The following is a 19,544-nucleotide window of genomic DNA, read 5'->3' as shown; positions in this document are numbered from 1 at the left end:
TCCTGGCAGCAACAAATGAAGTTATATTTTCATGTTTAAAGTTAGATGATGAGCCAGGCGTGATGGCGCATGCTTGTAATCCCAGCACTCGGAGGCTGAGGCAGAAGGAACTCTGAGTTCAAGGCCAGCCGGAATTACAAAGCAAGAGCCTGTCAAAAAAAACAAAACAGGGCCGGGGATTTAGCTCAGTGGTTCCGCCATCTGCTCTGCAAGCGCAAGGCCCCAAGTTTGATCCCCGGTACCAAAAAAAACCCAAAACAAAACAAACCCAAAACTAGGCACATAACTCAGTGCAAAGACCCTGAGTTACAATCCCAAGCTAGGACTGTGCTTCCCCCACCCATACAGAAGACTGCTGTTACTTAGATACTACAAACAGTACTTCTCCAGATCTGCAGAGCCGTCTTAGGGGCCCATGGCATCTCAGGTTTCAGAAACAGTAATAATAGCTTGCATTTCTCATAATGCAACTTGGTTCCAACTCGTGTTCCCATGTGCTTGGTTTTAGAGTGGGTGATCTAAAGTATGAAGAGTCCCAGCAAACTGTCAGGGCATCACTAATGTGACATGGCCTACATAGTAACAGCAGGGGGGCCTCCTTGCAGAACATGAAATAGGCCAAATAGAAAATTTAGTTTTGTAACATTATCATCATATATCTAAGTGCAGAATAGCTACAAACAACAAAAAAGCAAACCAGGGATGCCTGTAATCCTCACACTCTGGGAGGCTGAGGCAGGAGCATGGCAACTTTGAGCCTGACCTGGGAAATTTAGCAAGACCACATCTCAAAGAATTAAAAAGAAAAAAAAAGCTCACTGGGAAGGCTGAGTTCAATCTGTACAAAAAAATAAAAACAGCTGCCAGGTGTGGTGGCACACACCTATAGTCCCCGCACTTAGGAGACAGAGGCAGGAGGAATGCCATGAGTTTGAGACCAGCTTGGGCTACACAATGAATCCTGTCTCAATAAACCAACCGGGCCGGGGATTTAGCTCTGGCACTGTGCCTGCCTCACAAGTACAAGGTCTTGAATTTGATCCCCAGTACCAAAAAAAATCCCCAAAACCCCCAACCAACCAACCAAACAAAAAAAAAAGAGAAAGATAAACTTAAGAAAATTTAACTCTAATGCATCATTTTTATGGCCAAGGCAGCACTGGGTGCCTTGATCTGAGTGAAGTTGTAGGAGACAGAACTTTTGCAGTCCATTGTCCTGTATTCTACCTAATCTCCTTATCTAAGTGCCTGACCCATGTCTGGGACAAAATTTTGTCCTTTCAGTTATTGGCAGGAGTGGGTTTATTAATTAGTAGTGTCACTTGGTTATTTCTGGAACTTTGCTGTATGAGCACACAGACTGGGGTCTTGGCTCCAACACAAGATGATCTTTGGCAAGTTACTTAACCTTCCAGGCTTCAGTTTCACTTCTACAAAATGGGAATAGTAAGCTCAGAGGGCTACTGTAAGATTAACCAGCTGTGTGATCTGGGACAAGTAACTGAAGCCCTCTGTGGTTTCATTTCCTTTATAAAGCTGGGTTTCAGTACTTACCGGAAAAGGGTGTTGTGAGGATTAATAAATGAATATAAGGAAACTGCTTCTAACAGAAATGTCCCAGTACACAGCTGCCTAAAAAATGTGGCCTCAAGTTATTGCCAGCTTCAGTGGTTGTTCGTGAGCATTAGGTTAGGTAATGTATGTGTGTGTGCAAAGGACGATGTGCAGGGCATCAAGGCATGTCTGAGAACAGCTGGCCGCGCAGTGAGGTGACTGGTGTGCTGCCTGGGCCCAAGTGAACAGACCCCAGAGCTGGAGAAGGCTGCAACCCACAGCCAGCAGTGAGGGTGCTCGTGGGCGCCCGCATGCACACGGCGTGGTTTTAGAGCCCTCCTTGGAAGCAGGACAGAGAAGACGCTGGAAGATAAAAGAGAAGGGTAGGGAAGAGGAAAAAAACAGCAAGCTCACCACTCCGCAGTTAGGAAAAGTTTTTTTCCATTTAATACTAGACTTTCAAGGATTGAGATGCAAGCTTTTTATGCAATTACATCCAATGTTAAAATTGGTAATACATAATTTACAAAGATTAACATCAAAACAATCATCTATTTAGATATGCTTTTGTAAAAAGGAAATATATTAGCAGCATTTATATTTTCCGCAATCACACAGCCTACAGACATGCAGACTACTCTGTAACTATTTGCAGTGATGTAGTGCTTTGCCCCGCATTTCAAACACCAAAACCCACCTGGCAGATGGGGGGTTCTTTTTATTTTGTTGTTATAAAATAACTGAAAAATAAAAAAAGGCATTAATTTCTACACCAGTAAGAAAAAACAAGTTTTTGCACTTACCTAACATTTGATTGTCTAAAAAACATTTCATTTTTAGTCTTTCAACAAAAGAAAGATAAAATGACAGAGCGTAGTGTCTTTTGCTTCTGTTCTCACATTTTACAATTTTTTTTTCTTTTTCGTCTTTTTTTTTTAAAATTTTAGTGTTTAACACTATTAAAAGAAACATTGGGTTTTAATCTCTTTCTTGTCATTTTCTTGCTTTTGACTAAAAGGAGACCCCCAAAATGCCCCTAGTCCCACTCCCTCCCACCCAGCCCGGCAATGTAAAACAAAAGAAACCACTCAAACGGGCTTGGACATGCGATTTTTCCAGCCCCACACGTATCTTATACCCAGGTCTCTTAGTAATGTACAGTGCTTCTCTACAGTAAGAAAATACTCCAAACTATTTTCTTAATTCTCTTTTTTAATAAAATATTTATTTCGCTTTTTCTCTGCTCAAGGGGACCTATGGCATCCCATCTGTTTTTTCCTCAAGAATGACACAGAAAGGAGAAAAAGAAAAAAGTCAATGGAATGGAAGGCGGTCACTGTTTCTACCTAAACGAGTCAGAGTGTCGTCATCATAAGGGGAAATGTACAATTAGGACAGCATTGGTCCGATATTAGAAAAAAGTAATGGGGACATGTTACTATTGTATTGCTTACCAATCACACAGCAAATGCATATATATATATATATATATATATATATATATATATATATATATATATGCACACACACACACAACTTGGCACATTTAAAAACGCTCTCTCTTGTAAGAACATTTAAAACGTAGATGCATATGTATGTCTGAGAAGACAACAAAGCAAAGCTTTTTAAATTTTATTTGTAAAGAGACAGTAGAGCCCTGGCTTCTGGCCAAGAGCATGGGCAGGAGGAGACACCCTGGACATAGCTCCTGATGAGGAAGTCATTCAGGAGGGCAGAGGGAGAGGGGCTGGGAGTGAGAGAGAGCACCCTGGCTCTCAGAGAGATGGACATCAAAACTGTACAATTAAGAAAACAGTGTAGTGTTTTCAACTGATAAATCTACACTCACGACAAATACTCGGGCGGTGAATGCTGCCGAGCAGTCTGTGGTGGCCTGTGGGAGGAAGAGAGCAGTGTAGTGTGGCTAACATGACCGGTCTGGAGTGGGTCTTCACTGGCACAGCGCAGCAGACACACAGGAGCCACGGTGCATCAGGGCGGCGCTGTGCTGCGGGGCCTGGCTTCCTCAGGGAAACAAACAAAACCATACTCCGCAGGTGATGAAAGTACAACAAAAACAATGATGAGGACCGACCTTCTGAGCCCACGGGGGGCCTTCCCAGGCCTGATTCTGTTCTGGGGAGCAGAGGTAGGGAGGGCAGCCGCGACAAGTCCTTTGAGTGTCAGCTCCTGTTTTACTTTGGACCTGGCCGGGCACGAAAGGAGAGGGACTTACCCAGCCAAGGAACTGGGAAGAGCCCTAGCCACCATCTGTGTCCTAGGTCTGGGCAGCTCTTAGAGCCAACAGAGGACAGGGGAGGGCTGGGGACCTTGGCCTTTCCCTTCGGATGCTGAGTTATACCTGGGTACAGGAAGCAGCATCTTAGCCGTGCTGTGGGATCAGAGGATGATCCAGAAAAACCCAAGCTGTGGGGAAAGGAAGTTTTGTAAAGTACCAACAGGTTCTGGTCATCCCCAGTGTGGTCCTCCCTCTTCTCTGCATTAAGCCTTAGGGTGAAGCAATGGAGAGGAAATTAATTAAACTTGAGCCGCCTCAGACAGATCAAAGGGATCTTCCTCTGCCTCTCCACTTGCTCTGAGTACCTAATAACAACATGGCCCCATTCCCATTGCCTGGGTGGACCTTCCTGCCCCAGCCTACATCCAGAGAGCAGGAGGCAGGACTGACTGGCTCCACTGGATCCCAGATGCTCGAGGTTCTCATTCTTTGAGGGTCACTTCCGAAAGCCGCTTTCTGGGATGAACAAAGTACGTCTGCGCAGTTTCCTGCCTGATCCTTCTTCCAGCAAGTAAGTAACATCGATGGCTGAAAACAGAACCAAGAAGTTTCATCAAGTATCACTCTGCCACTCCTTACACCAGACTGAGCTTCAAGGGACACAGGAATTCACTGAGTCCCTTTTGGACTGAGAAGCAATTCAGGCTCCCCCCAGCCCTGCACGGAAGGAGGTCGTCTCCCCTGCCAGCCTGTGAAGATTCAACCAAAGGCAGGCATGTGACAACTGCTCTGTTTCCTTTCTTAGCACATTTTCCATGCTGGACCAGTAATTAAAAGTTGTCCCGGGGAGAAAAAGTCTTTCTGGGGTCTGAGGGTTCAGTGGTGAAGCCCTGGGTTTGACTGTCAGCAATCTTTTTCGTTATCTCTCAACCTATTTCTCGCTTGTCTTCAACCCTACATATGAGCCTGATTTTTCTTACCGTTTTTCCCAGGGATTTTTTCAAGGAGATTGAGCAAGATCTGGTTGAGTCGTTCCCGCTGGCTATGCCGTCGTTCCTCAGGGGTACAGGCTGGCTGGGGATCCTGAGCACTTTCCTCTAGTTTCTTCTCACCCTCGCCGACCTCAGCAGGCGTGCCCTCCCGCTCGGGCTCCTCCAGGCTTGGCATCTCACTGGCTGCTTGCTCCTGACTGGCCAGCACCTCTTCAATCAGGGGCAGAGCATCGTCCTCCTGGCCCAGGTCTTTCAGGGGTGGCTTTGAGCGCTCAGACTTCCAAGATGATCTGCCAAAAGGGCACGTGCGTTTAGGACAAAACCCAAGAAGACATTTGGGGAGGAGAGGAGGGTAAAGGGTGGCTTAGATTCTGTTAGTGCCTCCACTCAATGTAAGAAACTTGACTGGTTTTCACTTTATTATTATTTGAATAAGTCACTACCTTTTTTTTTTTTTTTGGTACAGGGGACCAATCTCGAGACCTTGCAGCTGCAAGGCAGGTGGCGGAACCACTGAGCTAAATCCCCAGCCCTAAAATTTAATTTCTATTCACAAAATTAAATATTTCTCTTTTTCTCATGGATCTGAGGCAAAAATGAGATAGAAATCCATAAAATATACCAGGGCTGGTAAAACTGCTTAGGTGGCTCCGCCTGCTTCATAGAGAAAAGTGTGGCACCAGCTGGTGATACCAATAGGCTACCCACAGTGCTAAGTAACAGCAGCTGCTGCTTTTTGAGAGTGTCTTGCTATATACTCCAGGGCGGTTTGAACCCATGAGCCTCCTGCCTCACCCTTCTGAATGTGTGTATCACCATGTCTGGCTCTTTTTTTGTACTGAGGATCAAACTCAGGACCTCGTGCTTGCCAGGCAGGTTCCGTGCCACTAATCTACATCCCCAGCCCCTCCTTTGGTTTTTTTCAGACAAGGTCTCACTATATAGTTCAGGCTGACCTTGAACTCACTATGTAAGCTGGCCTCTAACTCGTGAGGATGTTTCTGCTTCAGCCTCCCAAGTGTTGGGATTACAGGGTGTGACACATGCCCATGCCTCACTGCTGTGTGTGTGGTTCTGGAGATGGCACCCAGGGGTGCTGAGCTACATCCCCAACTCACTCCACTTAAAGAAACTTGTATTAATTTTTTTAAAAATTTGATTTGACTTTTTTTTTGGTACTGGGATTGAACTTGGATCCTTGTGTTTGCGAGGCAGGCGGCGGAACCACTGAGCTAAATCCCTAGCCCTTTTTTTTTTTAAATTTGAAAAAAGGTCTCCTAGATCCCTCTGGCTGGGCTTGAATTTGAGATCCTCCTCCCTCTGCCTCCCAGTGCTGGGACTATCGGTGTGTCACCGTAACTGGCTCACACAGGCCTTGACATGGAGTTTCATTTTCTGAATCCCCTTTCACATCTATTGTCTAGGATTCCTCCCCAATGGGAGCTTCTGCTGTGGGAAAGCAGGTGTTATGCCCACTCAAAAGGATAAGGAAACCGACGAGGACGCTTCTGTGCAGTTTCTCCAGGAATACCCTTCTCCTGTAGAAACGAGAACTACACATCTGGGTACAGGCAAGCAACAGTAAAATCTATACAGCCAGGCACTGCAGTGGATCCCAAGGTCAAACCCAGCCTGGGCAACTCACAACCATTCCCCCCCAAAAAAAAGGATGGAAAGGGGCTGGGCATGTGGCCCAGTGGTATAGTGCCTCTGGGTTTGAGTGTCACTACTGCAAGAACAAAACACAAAAATTATGAGCCCACACTGCACTCCTGACTGCATCTTAACCTGACACATCTTAGCCGGGCATGGTGGCGCATGGCTGGGAGGCTGAGGCAGGAGGATCACTGTTGATCACTGTTGTTCGAGGCCAGCCTGGACTACATAGCAACGCCTTGCCTCAAAACAACAAAAACCTTGAGGTAACAGGAAAACTTGTAGACATCTAAAAAAGACTTTTTTGGGTCTACCTGGAATTCTGTTGCAAATCTTTTTCCCTTCTGTCTGCCTCCCACCAATCCAGCCCTGTCCAGCTAAGACTGCATGACGGGAAGACGTCAGGTTCTTGTGTTAGAGCCGTCACCCCACCGGGCCTCTGCAGGGAGCCGGGTCCTGGGTGAGGGGCTGGGTGGACAGGGTTTGTTCTCAGGCCCAGCCATACTCTGGGCCAGGCCCGTAGGGTCCCTCGGTTCTGCCTGGGACTCACCTCCCTCCATTCCTCTTGTAGTTGTCTGGAACATAGTGAGGCTGCAGGGAAGAAAAGGAAGAGGTAAGTGTCTGGCGGAGGCTAGCAAAGCTAGATCTGATCTGGGGCCACTCAGGGTAAGGCTGAGTTGTTTCTTTTTTGGTACCTGGCATCGAATTCATGACCTTGTGCTTGTGAGGCAGGTTCGGTGCCACTGAGCTACATCTCTGGCCCCCAACTGAGTTTTTGAATGAACCCAGGGCCTCTGCAATACACTACATCCTCAGTCTTTTTTTTTCATTTTTTGAGTCTCACCAAGTTACTAAATTGCCCAGGCTGGGCTTGAACCTGCAAGTCTCTTGTCTCAGATTCCCAGAATGCATGGCGTGCACCACCATGTTCAGCTGGATGACTGTGTTTTAAGGTCAGATTTCAAGACTTATAGCGATTTGTAGGCCACAATAGTTTTTAGCAATTTTGTAATCCCTGAATGATAGCAGTGATAGAAGAGACAAGCTCATAATTTTCTTTGCCCTAGCCTATCTTTGCAGTTTTTTTTTTTTTTGAGACAGGATCTCACTCTGTATTCCAGGTTGGCCTTGAACTTACTATGTAGCCCAGGCTGGCCTCAAGGTCATGGCAATCCTCCTGCCTCAGCCTCCTGAGTGCTGGGACTACAGGCATGCACCACTTTCCCTGGCCTACCTACCTTTCAAATAGGTAAGATTAGGGTTTGAAAGCTAACTAACAAGCTACTGATTGAGCAAAGAAGACCAAAGAAGTCTGGATGAGCGATACAGAGCTGATGGTAGGCACAGAAGAAAAAAAGACTGGGGAACCCCTCCCCCCCAAAATTAATGGAAGAATAGCATTGTATAGCTGAGTATGGTGGCACACACCTGTTAATCCCAACACTCGGGAGGCTGAGGCAGGAGGATTGCCATGAGCTTGAGGCCAGCCTGGGCTATATAGTAAGTTCAAGGCCAACCTGGAATACAGAGTGAGACCCTGTCTCTAGAAACAAAACAAAAGAATAGGGATATATAGGTTTGCTTTGTAGACTAGTCTTAAGCATTCCAGGGTGACAGCTATGAATTTTGACAGATCAACTGCTACAGTTTGGAAATGTCTCCCAAAAGCCTATTTTTTTAGGGCTTGGTCCCCAGTCTATAGGAGGTGGGGTCCAATGGAAAAGAGTCGTATCAGCAGGGAGTACCCTTTAAGAGGAATTTTTTTGGAGACAGGGTCTCCCTGTAGTTCGGCTGGCCTTGAACTGACTATGTAGCCCAAGCTGAGATCAAATTCAGGTGATTCTCCTGCCTCAGCCTTCAGAGTGCTGGGATTACAGGTGTGCACCACCACAACCAGCTTGAAGCATCCACTGGGATGTGCATCTTTTCCTTTCCCTTTGCTTCCTGACTGCATGAGATGAGCAGCCTCCTCTCCCAAGTGATCTCCACCATGAAGTACTGGACCACCACAGGCCCAAGCAGTGGGGCAGAGAACATGGACTGACACCCCTGAAACCATGAGCCAAAAATCACTTCTTCCGGCTTTTAAGCTGATAAATCTCAAAACTGAGGACTCTGTCAGGTGTAGCTTTATTGCAACAAACAGATCAATGGATGACCAAAATATTTACATAATGATGAATGAAAATCACTAGCATATGTCCTCAACAATTTGAAAGAAAATATATTCAGAAAAGAGACTGAAAATATGTTAATAACAAGTACTTTCTAGGTAATGGGTTAATATATAATTTTTTCCCTTTTCAAATTTTATTTAATGAACATCTTATATACTTGTTTGTTTGGGGTTTTTTTGGGTACTGGGGATAGAACTGGGGACCTTGTACTTGCGAGGCAAGTGGCGGAACCACTGAGCTACATCCCCAGCCCCTTGTTTGTTTTTTTGAGACAGGGTCTCGCTATGTAGTCCAGGCTGCCCTTGAACTTACTACTAGCCCAGGTTAGCCTGGAGTTTGTGGTGATACTCCTGGCTCGGCCTGAGTGTACCACTGTGCCCTGTGGCAAAGATCTTTTTTCACAAAAGATTTTCAGGGTTCTTGCCATTCTTTCTACTTCTTAAAGGCAGGAATATGACGGTAGTGTACTTGCCTTGTGTGAGTGAGGCATCTGGACCCCAAACAAAAAGCTAAAGATATGGGGGTCAACAGTAAGGATTAGAGTGGCAGAAAAAAAAAGGAATACCAATAGAGTAACACTATAATTAGCAATTTCTTGAGATATATGTTAGGAAGTGTTTTTCCTTGTAAGGAAATGGATTTATGCTGCTCAATTATCCCAAAGAGAGATGGAGATTTCCAGTCTGAGAAGGAAACAGAGTGAAGAAGTAGAGAGCCACTTGAAGATTCTGAGATTCCCATGCATGAACCAGACAGCCCTGATGACATTAGTGCTAGGAAGGTGACTTACTGAGAAATCTCTCTTAGGAGTGAGCTTCTTAGGGAAGTGATCAAAGGCATAGGGTTTGGTGCAGACAGGATAGCGGTTCCGATGGATCTTGTAAAACAGGTGTGCTGACTTGTCCAGCCGATAATCACAGATGTACACATCTTGTTCCTTTACTCCTTTGGGTCTCCCTGTGAGTCCAAACACTGTTAAAGAATCCAACTTCCCCTTCGATTTCCCTTAGCTGCCCAGAGGCCAGCACAGACCTGTGGGAGAGCAGCTAGACCCACAAGAGGAAAACACTGTAGCTACCTGGAATGGCTGTACAGCTAAGCATTTGGTATTTGGAAAAGAAAGAGTAATTCTCAAGACACCAGTTTCCAAAAAAGAGACAAAATATAAGCGCAAAATGGAGTAATATAGGATAGAAGGAAACCAGAAATACAGATTGAGTGTTGCAGAGATTCTTGAGTAAATATTTTGAAGGGAAAACAGATTTTGGGTGGAGTCATGAGAAAAAAGAGGAGATATAAATATGAGGGAAGGAACACTTGTTGTTTTGGTGAGACATTATGTAGCCCAGGCTGGTCCTGAACTCAAAATCTTCCTGCCTCAGCCTCCCAAGTGCTGGGATTTCATGTGCTCACCATGCTCATCTTGGACACAAACATTTTTCTTTTTCTTTTGAGACAGGTCTTGTCAAGTAGTTCAGGCTGGTCTTGAACTCACTATGTAGCCCAGGCTGGCCTCACACTCGGGGTGATCTTCCTGCCTCAGCCTCCCAAGTGCTGGAACTAAAGGCATGTGCTACCATGCCCAGGCAGAAACACTTTTAAATAGGAGGAAGAGGTGTCATCAGTGTTACAGAGCTGCAAGCAGTTTGTCAGTTTTGGAGTAGAAAATTTTTTTAAAGTTTATTTTATCCCATTCCCCCTTCAAGCCTCCTCCTCTCCCTACATACAAAAGCTTTGTTTGGAGTGGAATATTTTGACTACCTTGCTTTGTAACTGAACTCTGCTAATGAAGACAATAAACTATAATCAAACTTTTATTGTAAGTCATAAACTGAGCAAGTACTTTTATGGAGTATGTAATCTTTACCATACCCCACTCCCTTGTGCTGATCAATGAACCCCGAGGCTTCACAGGAAGCAACATCCTTCCCCTTCTCATTTTCTGAGACCGGCTCCTGCTAAGTCCCTAAACTGCACAGGCAGGGCATGAATTTGCGATCCTCCTGGCTCAGACTCCCAGAATGCTAGGATTACAAGCATGTTCTTTAAAATAAATATTAACACTATCTTCTGTAAGAAAACACTTTTATGCCTGTAAGCCCAGCACTCAGGAGGCTGAAGTAGAAAGACTGCTGTGAATCTGAGGCCAGCCTGGGCTACACAGAGTTCAAAGCCAGACTGAACTACATAATGAGACCCTCTCTCAAAAAAAAAAAGGGAAGAAAGAAACGAAGAAAGGAATGAAGGAAGGAAGGAAGGAAGAAAGAAAGAAAGAAAGAACCCCCTAAGGTCACACAGGTAAAATGTGTTGAAGCCAGAGTTTACAATTAGCACACAATATTTGAAAACTTTTGGGCTGGGGATTTAGCTCAGTGCTGCTGTGCCTGCCTCACAAGCGCAAGGTCCTGAGTTCGATATTTGGTACCAAAAAAATTATTTTTAAAACTAAATTTATTTATTTATTTTCTGTTACTGGGGTTTGAACTCAGGACCTTGCACTAGTCAGGCAGGTGCAGCACCACTGAGCTACATCCCCAGCCCTCTAAATTTTTTTTCTTTTTGGTACCGGGGATCAAACCTCTAAATTAAAAAAAAAATAGTAGGAATGAACATTTACTGGGTACCAAGCACTAGATAAAACAAAGAGAAAATGGAGTATTTTTCTCTGAAGTTTCACAGCTAGCACTCAATCTTTCATTAGACAGAGACAACAAGAATGAGGTGATTAACTATAGATCAGAGAACAGGGGCTATGCAGTTGGTTCTTACGCAGCTGAAATCATTTACCTTTGCAATAAGTATAGAGGTCCAGCACACAGCAGGTCCCCACTACAGCCTCCAAGGGAATGATCTCATAGAGCGGCACCCGAAAGAGCTCATTGTGATAGAACCGACGGGATGGAGAGTGGTGGGTTTCATGGGGACGGAAATAATGGTGACCAAAGGCAAACCTTTCCTCTCTAAATAGAAGGAAAAAAAAGAAGGGATAGATTTAGTTGAGTAGCAGGATCTAGTGAATACTTCGGCCCTGCTGGTGGGGTACAGCTGGAAGAAAATGAAAAGAATACAGCACATACTTTTCATTCTTCCAAAGCTTCTCGATGCGGAAGATGTCAAGTTTATCTCGGTTAATGTGAGATAACAGTCGATAGGACTGCCGGACAGGGTGGCCATCGGGGGTGCGCCGACTGTCCCTCATCAGATACACACAGTCACCTAGGAAGGCACAGACCAAAAGAGAGGGTTAAAATAATTTCCATTTCTCTGACCCAGGGTCTACAAAGAAACGACTGACTCATCTAAAATAATACATAGATGCAGAGATAAAACAGTGTAACAGTGATGATAATCAATTTTAGACTATAAGAATGACACGAGAGAGGTCTTCCATCTTTTGGACTTGAGTGTCTTAGTTTTTTTTTTGAGACAGGGTCTCACTATGTAGTTCAGGCTGGCCTTGAACTTACTATGTAGCTATGTAGCTCAGGCTGGCCCCAAACTTGCAGCGAACCTCCTGCCTCAGCCTCCGGAGTGCTGGGATTACAGGCATGTGCCGCCACGCCCGGCATTTTCTTAGTTTTAAAGTTAGGTCTTTTTTTTTTTGAGATAGGGTCTCACTTTGTAGTCCAGGCTGACCTTGAACTTGCTGTGATCTTCCTGCCTCAGCCTCTCTAGTGCTGGGATTACAAACACGCACCACAATGCCAGACCTAAAGTTAGCTTTACAAACCTCTCTCTGTACAGATTAGAACAGTGAACCCTCAATTTAAAACCAGCCTGACATATGAACAATTTGGGTTATGACTGAAATTTTATTTATTTTTTTTTTTGGAGACAGGGTCTTGCTATGTAGCTCAGACTGGGCTTCAACTCACTATGTAGTCCAGGCTGGCCTTGAACTTGTGGCAATCCTCCTGCCTCCGTCTCCAGAGTGCTGGGATTACAGGCATGCGCCATCATGCCCGGCCAGAATTTTAGTTTTAATTTATGACCAAAGTCTTAAGTTACAACTCCAATGCTGGCCGCTTGTGTTTCCAGATGGTCTCAGATACAGATTTAACCCTTAACGAGTTCTGGAATGAACATTACAACATCCTTTCCAGTCCCTTCTCCACAGTCAGGCTTCCACCAACCGGAGTGATGGCTTACTAACTACATAATCTCTTTTATTTCTTTCCAGATCCTTTGTTTTTGTTTTTGCGGTACTGGGGATCCAACTCAGGACCTTGTGCTTGTGAGGCAGGCACAGCACCACTGAGCTAAATCCCTGGGCCAACAACATCTTTTCCTGTGTGGGGTTAACTGAGAAATCCTGGGCCAGTGTCTCTCTAAAGACACTGAGATCTGCCTGTGTACAGGAGAGAGACTCTAAAGGCTGTGCAGAGGAAGGAGCCTGAGCCTTACCTGACCATCTTCAGTTACAACAAACCCTCGAGAATGCATTGAGATCCTAAATCAAGGGTCCACTGTATTATATGGTAGAGGCATGATACTATGTAAGCATAAAGTGTACGAATCTATATTCTATTGCTAGTAAAGGCCATATGGAGGGCCCGGGATTTAGCTCAGTGGTTCCGCTGCCTGTCTCACAAGCTCAAGGTCCCGAGTTCAATCCCTGGTACCAAAAAAAAAAAGGCCACATGGGACAGTAACTACTACATGAATAGCAGATACTTCCTCCCAGTTCATATTATTATTATTTTGTTTTGTTTTTAGATTTATGAGTTTTACTGATAGCACTGAAGGTCAGATTATAATTATTACTTTTTTTTTGAGACAGGGTCTTGCTATCATGTCCAGGTTAGACTTTGAGCTCACTATGTGGCCCATGCTGGCTTTGAACTTGTGATCCTCCTGCCTCAGGTTTCTGAGTGTTGATATTACAGGTGTGTGCCACTGTAGCTGACAAAGGTCAGTTCTGACAGGTGGGGTTGGTTAGAATCTGTGTACACACCTTGACGAAGCAGCAGGTCGTCTCGAAGCAAGCAGATGAAGTAGACACAGCCGGGCTGGGCATAGTGGGGCCGTGGGATCATGGGTACCTCCTGGTAGGGCAAAAAGCCATGGGTGAGGGCTGGAATCGATGCACCAAGCCTGCTGATCTCCAGTCAAAAGAAGAGCCAAATCCCCAACCCTCAGGCCCACCATTAAGTCATTTCAATACCCCACAGATAAAAGACAAAAGCAACTGGAGTTATTAAATTTGGAAAAGTGGAATTAGAGGACAAAGCTAGCAGTCTGAGCATCTCAATCAATATTTTAGGGAGAATGACTGTGTGGTTGCTCTGTGTTACCTAGGAGACACCCAACGATGTGTTAAGTCAGCTTTGATTACTGTAATGACTGGGGGTGAATACACCGGTATTCAGAGTTCAAGGGCCAGGGAAGCCAAACTTTCTGAAATGCATCTTGTACAACAAAGAGCTGTCTACCAAAAAAGGACAGCAACAGCACTGTTAAGAAACACTGAGCTGGGCGGTGCAACCGTAACTGTCCAGGAATAAAAATCGGTGTGCCTAGAAGCAGATTTTAAAGGTGGTTTCTCCCTCATCTCTTTTCATACCACCTGATAAGCTTTTTGATATATCATGGCAGCGGCAGCAGCAGTAAAATGGGCGATATCAAAGAGAGCTATCTTGAAGCATTTATTTCCAATCCAAAATGGAGCTTTATCTTGTGTTTGTTGTAAATCTACGTATTCATCTCTTCCAGATGACTATAACTGCAAAGTAGAGCTTGCTTTGACATCTGATGGCAGGACAATACTATGCTACCACCCTTCTGTGGACATTCCATATGAACACACAAGATTCATCCCTCAACCAGATCCTGTCCATAATACTGAAGAAACACATGATCAAGTGCTGAAAATCAGATTAGAAGAAAAAAGTGAATGCCTTGAGCAAGGACCCATGATAGAACAACTTAGTAAAATGTTCTTCATGACCAAGCACCGTTGGTACCCTCATGTGCTGCATCACAGATGTCATATGAAACTGAATCCTCCAAAAGATAGATGATATTGAGGTTCTTGGAAGAACTGGAGAAATTTTATCTTGTGCCTCTTTTGCCATTGGAGAAAATACACTCTGATACTGTGGTAATAGTAAAGTAATAAAATGTCATTTCATTAAAAAAAAAAAAAGAAAAAAAAAGAAACACTGGGCTGGGAATTTTTAGCTCAGTGGTAGAATACTTGCCTAGCATGTGCCAGGTCCTGCATTCAATCCCCAACCCCTCCACTATCTGCACAAAACCTGCCTAAATCTCTTCTTTTAGAGAGATGTGCCCAAGATCACACAGTAAACATGGCAGCACCAAGACAACAACCCATGTAGTAACTTGGGCAGGTTATGAGACCTTATGTACTGTAGACTAGGCCAAAGATGAACCTTTGCTGATTCTGAGTCCAGTACACTTTTCTCTTAACACTGCCTAATATAAGCGCTATTTACAGTACCAAGTTCTGTATTTTATAAGCTACTCCTCATATGGACAACTGACAGTATTTATAAAAAAACTTATTTTATTTTATTGTTTTGAGATAGGTCTCACTATGCAGTTCAGGCTGACCTTGAACTTAATATGTAGCCCAGGTTGACCTCTAAATCATAGTGATCCTCCTGCCTCAGCCTCTTGAGTGCTCGGATTATAGGCACGTGCCACCATAACGAGCTAAAAACCTTAGTTTTATATAATACCATTCCTTCTTCAGATTTCTAAGTATTTTCATATTCCCTTTGATCATATGCCTGAGGAAAGGACGGGTAGAATCACTGCCCTCGATATAAAACTTAAGAAACAGGCCCACAGGGTTGAACAACTTAAAGGAAATTCTGTGTAGTAGCAGTAGGGTGGAAAAGATACCATGTGCTATATCTTCTACTTACAGACCAGAGTTTTCTCAGGGGATACCTTACCCTGTCCACAGGCCTGGGGTCACACTGCTCACAAAGATAGTGCTCCACATCTGAGTTCACACCCATACAATCACAGTGCTGCCACACCTATAGAAAAGGCAAAATTGAGGAGAGAATAGGGGAATTTTGACTTACTTAGTAAATCTTAGGGGGCAGCTTGGTATGCTGGCACACAACTGTGGTCCCAGTACTTGGGAGGCTGAGGCAGGAGGACCTCCATGAGTTTGAGGCCAGCCTGGGCTACAGAGTGAGTTCCAGACCAGCCTGAACTACATAGTGAGACCTTATTTTAAAAAAACAAAAAAAACCCCCAAAATCAACAACCAAACAAACAAAAATGTCCTAGAAGCTAAGAATAAAAAAAATAGCAACAAGACAAGGTAAAGTAAAATAGGAATTCCCTGTTATTGGGGGGCTGAGGCAGATGGACAGCAAGTTTAAGGCTAGCCTGAACTACATAGTGAGACCCTATCTCAAAAAACAAAACAAAACATAGGTAAATAAAATGGGGAGATGATGAATAAAAAGACAAATGAATATACTCCGAAACTATCACTTATTAAAAACATATTTATGATGGGCCGGGGATTTAGCTCAGTGGTTTCGCCGCCTGCTGCGCAAGCACAAGGACCCAAGTTCGATCCCTGGTACCAAAAAAAAAAACCATATTTATGATGTAGCCACTATGAAAGGCTTTACAATCATAAAATGTTTTCACTTAGCCTTCTTTAAATATCCTCTCAACACCCTATGTGTTATTCATAGCTCCACTTTACACAAAATGTAAGGAGTTCATGTGTATTAAAGAGGAGAACAGGGCTCAAATCTAGGCCTTGATTCCTCCATCGGCAGTCTTACATGGATTTATGTATTACAATTTATCAGTACCCATACTATAGAGATTATATTATCTCTAATGCTTTTCAAGGTAAAGCATTACTCTAAATACTATCTTCCTTGATCTGTATTATGAGATGAGTACAGTGAAAAGTGGTAGAAAGAATGGGAGGTAGTTTTCTTCATATGTGGAGTCTAGGGGGAAAAAAAAAGATGATATAAATATAGAAAAGGGGAGGGTGAAGAGAAAGGAAAAAGAAAAGAAATGAGGTATGTTAGGTACATGTAATAATTCCCCACATTGAATGTAATCATTATGTACTATAAATATGTACTAAAAAACAGGCCTGGTGTGGTGGTGTATGCCTGTAATCCCAGGACTTTGGGCTGAGGCAGGAGGACTGCTGTGAGATTGAGGCCAACCAGCACTACATGGTGAGTTCAGTGCAGCCTGAAGCAGACAGTGAGACCTTGTCTCAAAAAAACCAAAGCAAAACAAAAAAGTGGAAGGGAAACTATTCTGGAAAGGGAAAGGGGACAGAGGAGGGGTTGGGACGAGAGGAAACAGGGAGGTAGATACGATTGAAATAAATTATATTATGTATGAAAATGTCACAGTGAAACTTAATATTCTGTATATTCCATATGTGCTAATAATTATAATTATAAAGAATGGGAAGTAGGGCTGGGGATTTAGCTCAGTGGTCGCCGGCTGCTGCACAAGCCCAATGACCCAAGTTCGATCCCCGGTACCAAAAAAAAAAAAAAAAAAATGAGAGGTAGCAAAAAACAGGAAAGAGTAAATGAGAGATATAAAAGAGGAAAGAGTAGGTTCAATGGTGAGGGTTAACAGATGCCAAAGCTAAGTTCCAGTTCATAAAAACCCTGTCAAGCCAAGAGAGGTATGGCTGCTTCTTTGAATAAGGTCACTAGGCTTGCATTTCACCTCCTAGCCCTCACCATGCATTTGTCACACTGGATCATGAGGCCTTCATCCTTGTAGAGGCCACAGATACAGCGGATAATGTCATCGTCCTTCTCATGCCCGTTCTCTTTCTCAGAGACTGAGGTTTCACTGCTGTCCGCTTCACTTGCTGTTTCTCCCACAATCTCGTCAATCTGGGCTGATGCCTCATGCCGGGCATTGTAATAGGCCTTACGTAGGCGGCAAACACCTCTTCCAATTGGGGATTTACGCCCGTAGTACTTCTAAAGAAAGCAGAAGAAAAATTTATGTTTGGTTTTATTTTTTTTTTGTTTGGTTTTAATTTAAAAATACACCTGAATAGGTAGCATGATTTATACATTCCCACTTTGGGTAACAGATTTTTTTTTTTTTTTTTTTTGGTACTGGGGATCGAACTCAGGTCCTTGTGCTTGCAAGGAGGCAGTGAAACCACTGAGCTAAATCCCCAGCCCAACAGATTTTTTATAACATCAAATGTAGACAAGCATACCAAAAAAAAAAAAAAAGGTAGACAAGCTGGTGGTAACAACTTAAACTGAACTACAATAAATTAAAATTTCTATCTGCATGTATTTTCCCATTTTCTCTATTGCTGTATTATTCAGTTCCAGGCAAAGGCTTTATTGTCACCAAGATCAAATATAAAGTGATCACTGAATAGGAATTACTATCTCATGTATCGTAAAGGTTCTCTATGTGGCTTTGTCTTGTAGATGTTTGGGACAGACTTAGATGGTGAATGAATGTGAAAGGTGAGTTTCAGTAGAAAGAATGCTGTAATTCAAGAATGCTCTTCAATCCCCCGTACCGGAAAAAAAAAAGAATGCTCTAATTCTCACTTGTCTGGTATTCTCTCGCTTTGTCTTTCAACCTCTTGTTTTTTTTTTTTTGGTATTGGGGACTGAATTCGGGACCTTGTGCGTGCAAGGCAGGCAGCGGAACCACTGAGCTAAATGCTCACCCCTTGTCTTTCAACTTCTACTCATCTTTTATCTAGTAGCCTCTTCTGTCCTCCAAACACTCTCTTTAAATTTACTGAATAATTTTCTTTCTATGCACTATACAATATTCTATCCTGTCCTTTAAATCATTTCAAGGCCATGGTGTCTCTAACTGGATTCACCTCTTCTACAATTTATCAGTATAATTCCCTTCCAGATGTATTTTCTAACTATTTACCTACACATTTTTTTGTGTATTTCATACGTACTTATTTTCTTGAGAGAAAAAACTACAGATCTGCCTCAAATATAGTAAAATGACTATATAACATAAATATAAAAGTTCAGGGCCAAGTTACAATTTTACAAAAATTGTTGTTCTGGAGGAATGATTTAATCTTCCATTCTAGAATGTCTTTATTATATAGGACTCTATGGTACTCAGCACATTATAATCCATACACCAAGAATATTCCATAAAAATGACTGGTTTTCCTAACCAGAAACATGGAAGATGATTGAGGGTAAAAATACCCACCCACCCCTTTTTTGGGTACTGGGAATCAAACTCAAGACCTTGCACTTGCAAGGCAGGTGCAGAGTCACTGAGCTACATCCCTGGCCCTTGAGAGTAAAAATCTTAAATTTCTAGAATAGTTCTATTTAGAACAAACTTCTTAAACCTGTGCTTGAAGCCAGTGAATTATACCTCAGCATTCCGAAAGACCTTGAGCATGTCAGCATCAAAAGCTTCCACTGTCTTATAATAACCAATGAGAATCTGCTTTTCTATGGTGATCAGATCTAGAGGGTCAGAGATCTTCTCATAATAGTCAGCGTTCCTAGGGGGAAAAAAAGCCAGGTCGTCAATCTGGTTCACTTAGTACTTTTTAAAAACTCAGATGATTACCACAAATGTGAACCTACTTTTTCTTTGAGGGGAGGTTCAAAAGTGGAGCTGCCAGTGTTTGTCGGGAAGAATCTGCAAAACAATGCAAGGTTTAGTAGAAAGAGTAAGGTACAAGAAGGGTAAGCACATCTCCTTATTTTTTAGTTTTTATTTTTGGTTTGAGACGAGGGCCCAGGCTGGTCTTCAATTCATAGGCTCAATCCTCCCACTTCAGCCTGCTGAGCAGCTAGGACTACAGATATGTGCCACCATGTCTGTCTTTTTATTTTAAATTTTTTTGTATTATTAGGGATTAAAACTCAGTGCCTTATGCATGCTAGAAAAGCACTCTTCACCTGACCTATACCCCTA

General features: G+C 43.4%; 1 protein-coding gene and 1 pseudogene across 10 annotated transcripts in view; one reads left to right on the top strand and one right to left on the bottom strand.

Annotated features, from left to right (window-relative positions):
- Positions 1–1,978: 1,978 nt before the first annotated feature.
- The window catches only part of Ash1l (ASH1 like histone lysine methyltransferase), a 175,911-nt gene continuing 158,345 nt past the window's right edge, over positions 1,979–19,544 (bottom strand). For 9 of the 10 annotated variants that reach the window (XM_087203476.1, XM_087203478.1, XM_087203479.1 and 6 more), the window contains 11 exons: positions 19,211–19,265; positions 18,993–19,125; positions 17,336–17,584; positions 15,539–15,625; positions 13,573–13,663; positions 11,696–11,834; positions 11,406–11,578; positions 9,409–9,590; positions 6,992–7,032; positions 4,774–5,075; positions 1,979–4,381 (listed from right to left, as the gene is read on the bottom strand). In XM_087203476.1, coding sequence (XP_087059602.1) covers positions 4,290–4,381; positions 4,774–5,075; positions 6,992–7,032; positions 9,409–9,590; positions 11,406–11,578; positions 11,696–11,834; positions 13,573–13,663; positions 15,539–15,625; positions 17,336–17,584; positions 18,993–19,125; positions 19,211–19,265 — 1,544 coding nt within the window. In that variant the 3' untranslated portion in view covers positions 1,979–4,289. The remainder of the gene's footprint in view (positions 4,382–4,773; positions 5,076–6,991; positions 7,033–9,408; positions 9,591–11,405; positions 11,579–11,695; positions 11,835–13,572; positions 13,664–15,538; positions 15,626–17,335; positions 17,585–18,992; positions 19,126–19,210; positions 19,266–19,544) is intronic. The other variant, XM_021249297.2, reaches the window with a different exon arrangement.
- On the top strand, positions 13,881–15,099 carry LOC101723476 (large ribosomal subunit protein mL42 pseudogene; annotated as a pseudogene).

The sequence above is a fragment of the Heterocephalus glaber genome, unplaced genomic scaffold (assembly GCF_053883595.1).
Source record: "Heterocephalus glaber isolate CG9 unplaced genomic scaffold, H.glaber_assembly_v1.0 deba00001795, whole genome shotgun sequence".
Lineage (NCBI taxonomy): Eukaryota > Metazoa > Chordata > Mammalia > Rodentia > Bathyergidae > Heterocephalus > Heterocephalus glaber.
Note: the sequence above shows the minus strand (reverse complement) of the source record. Positions and strands in the feature narration are given on the sequence as shown.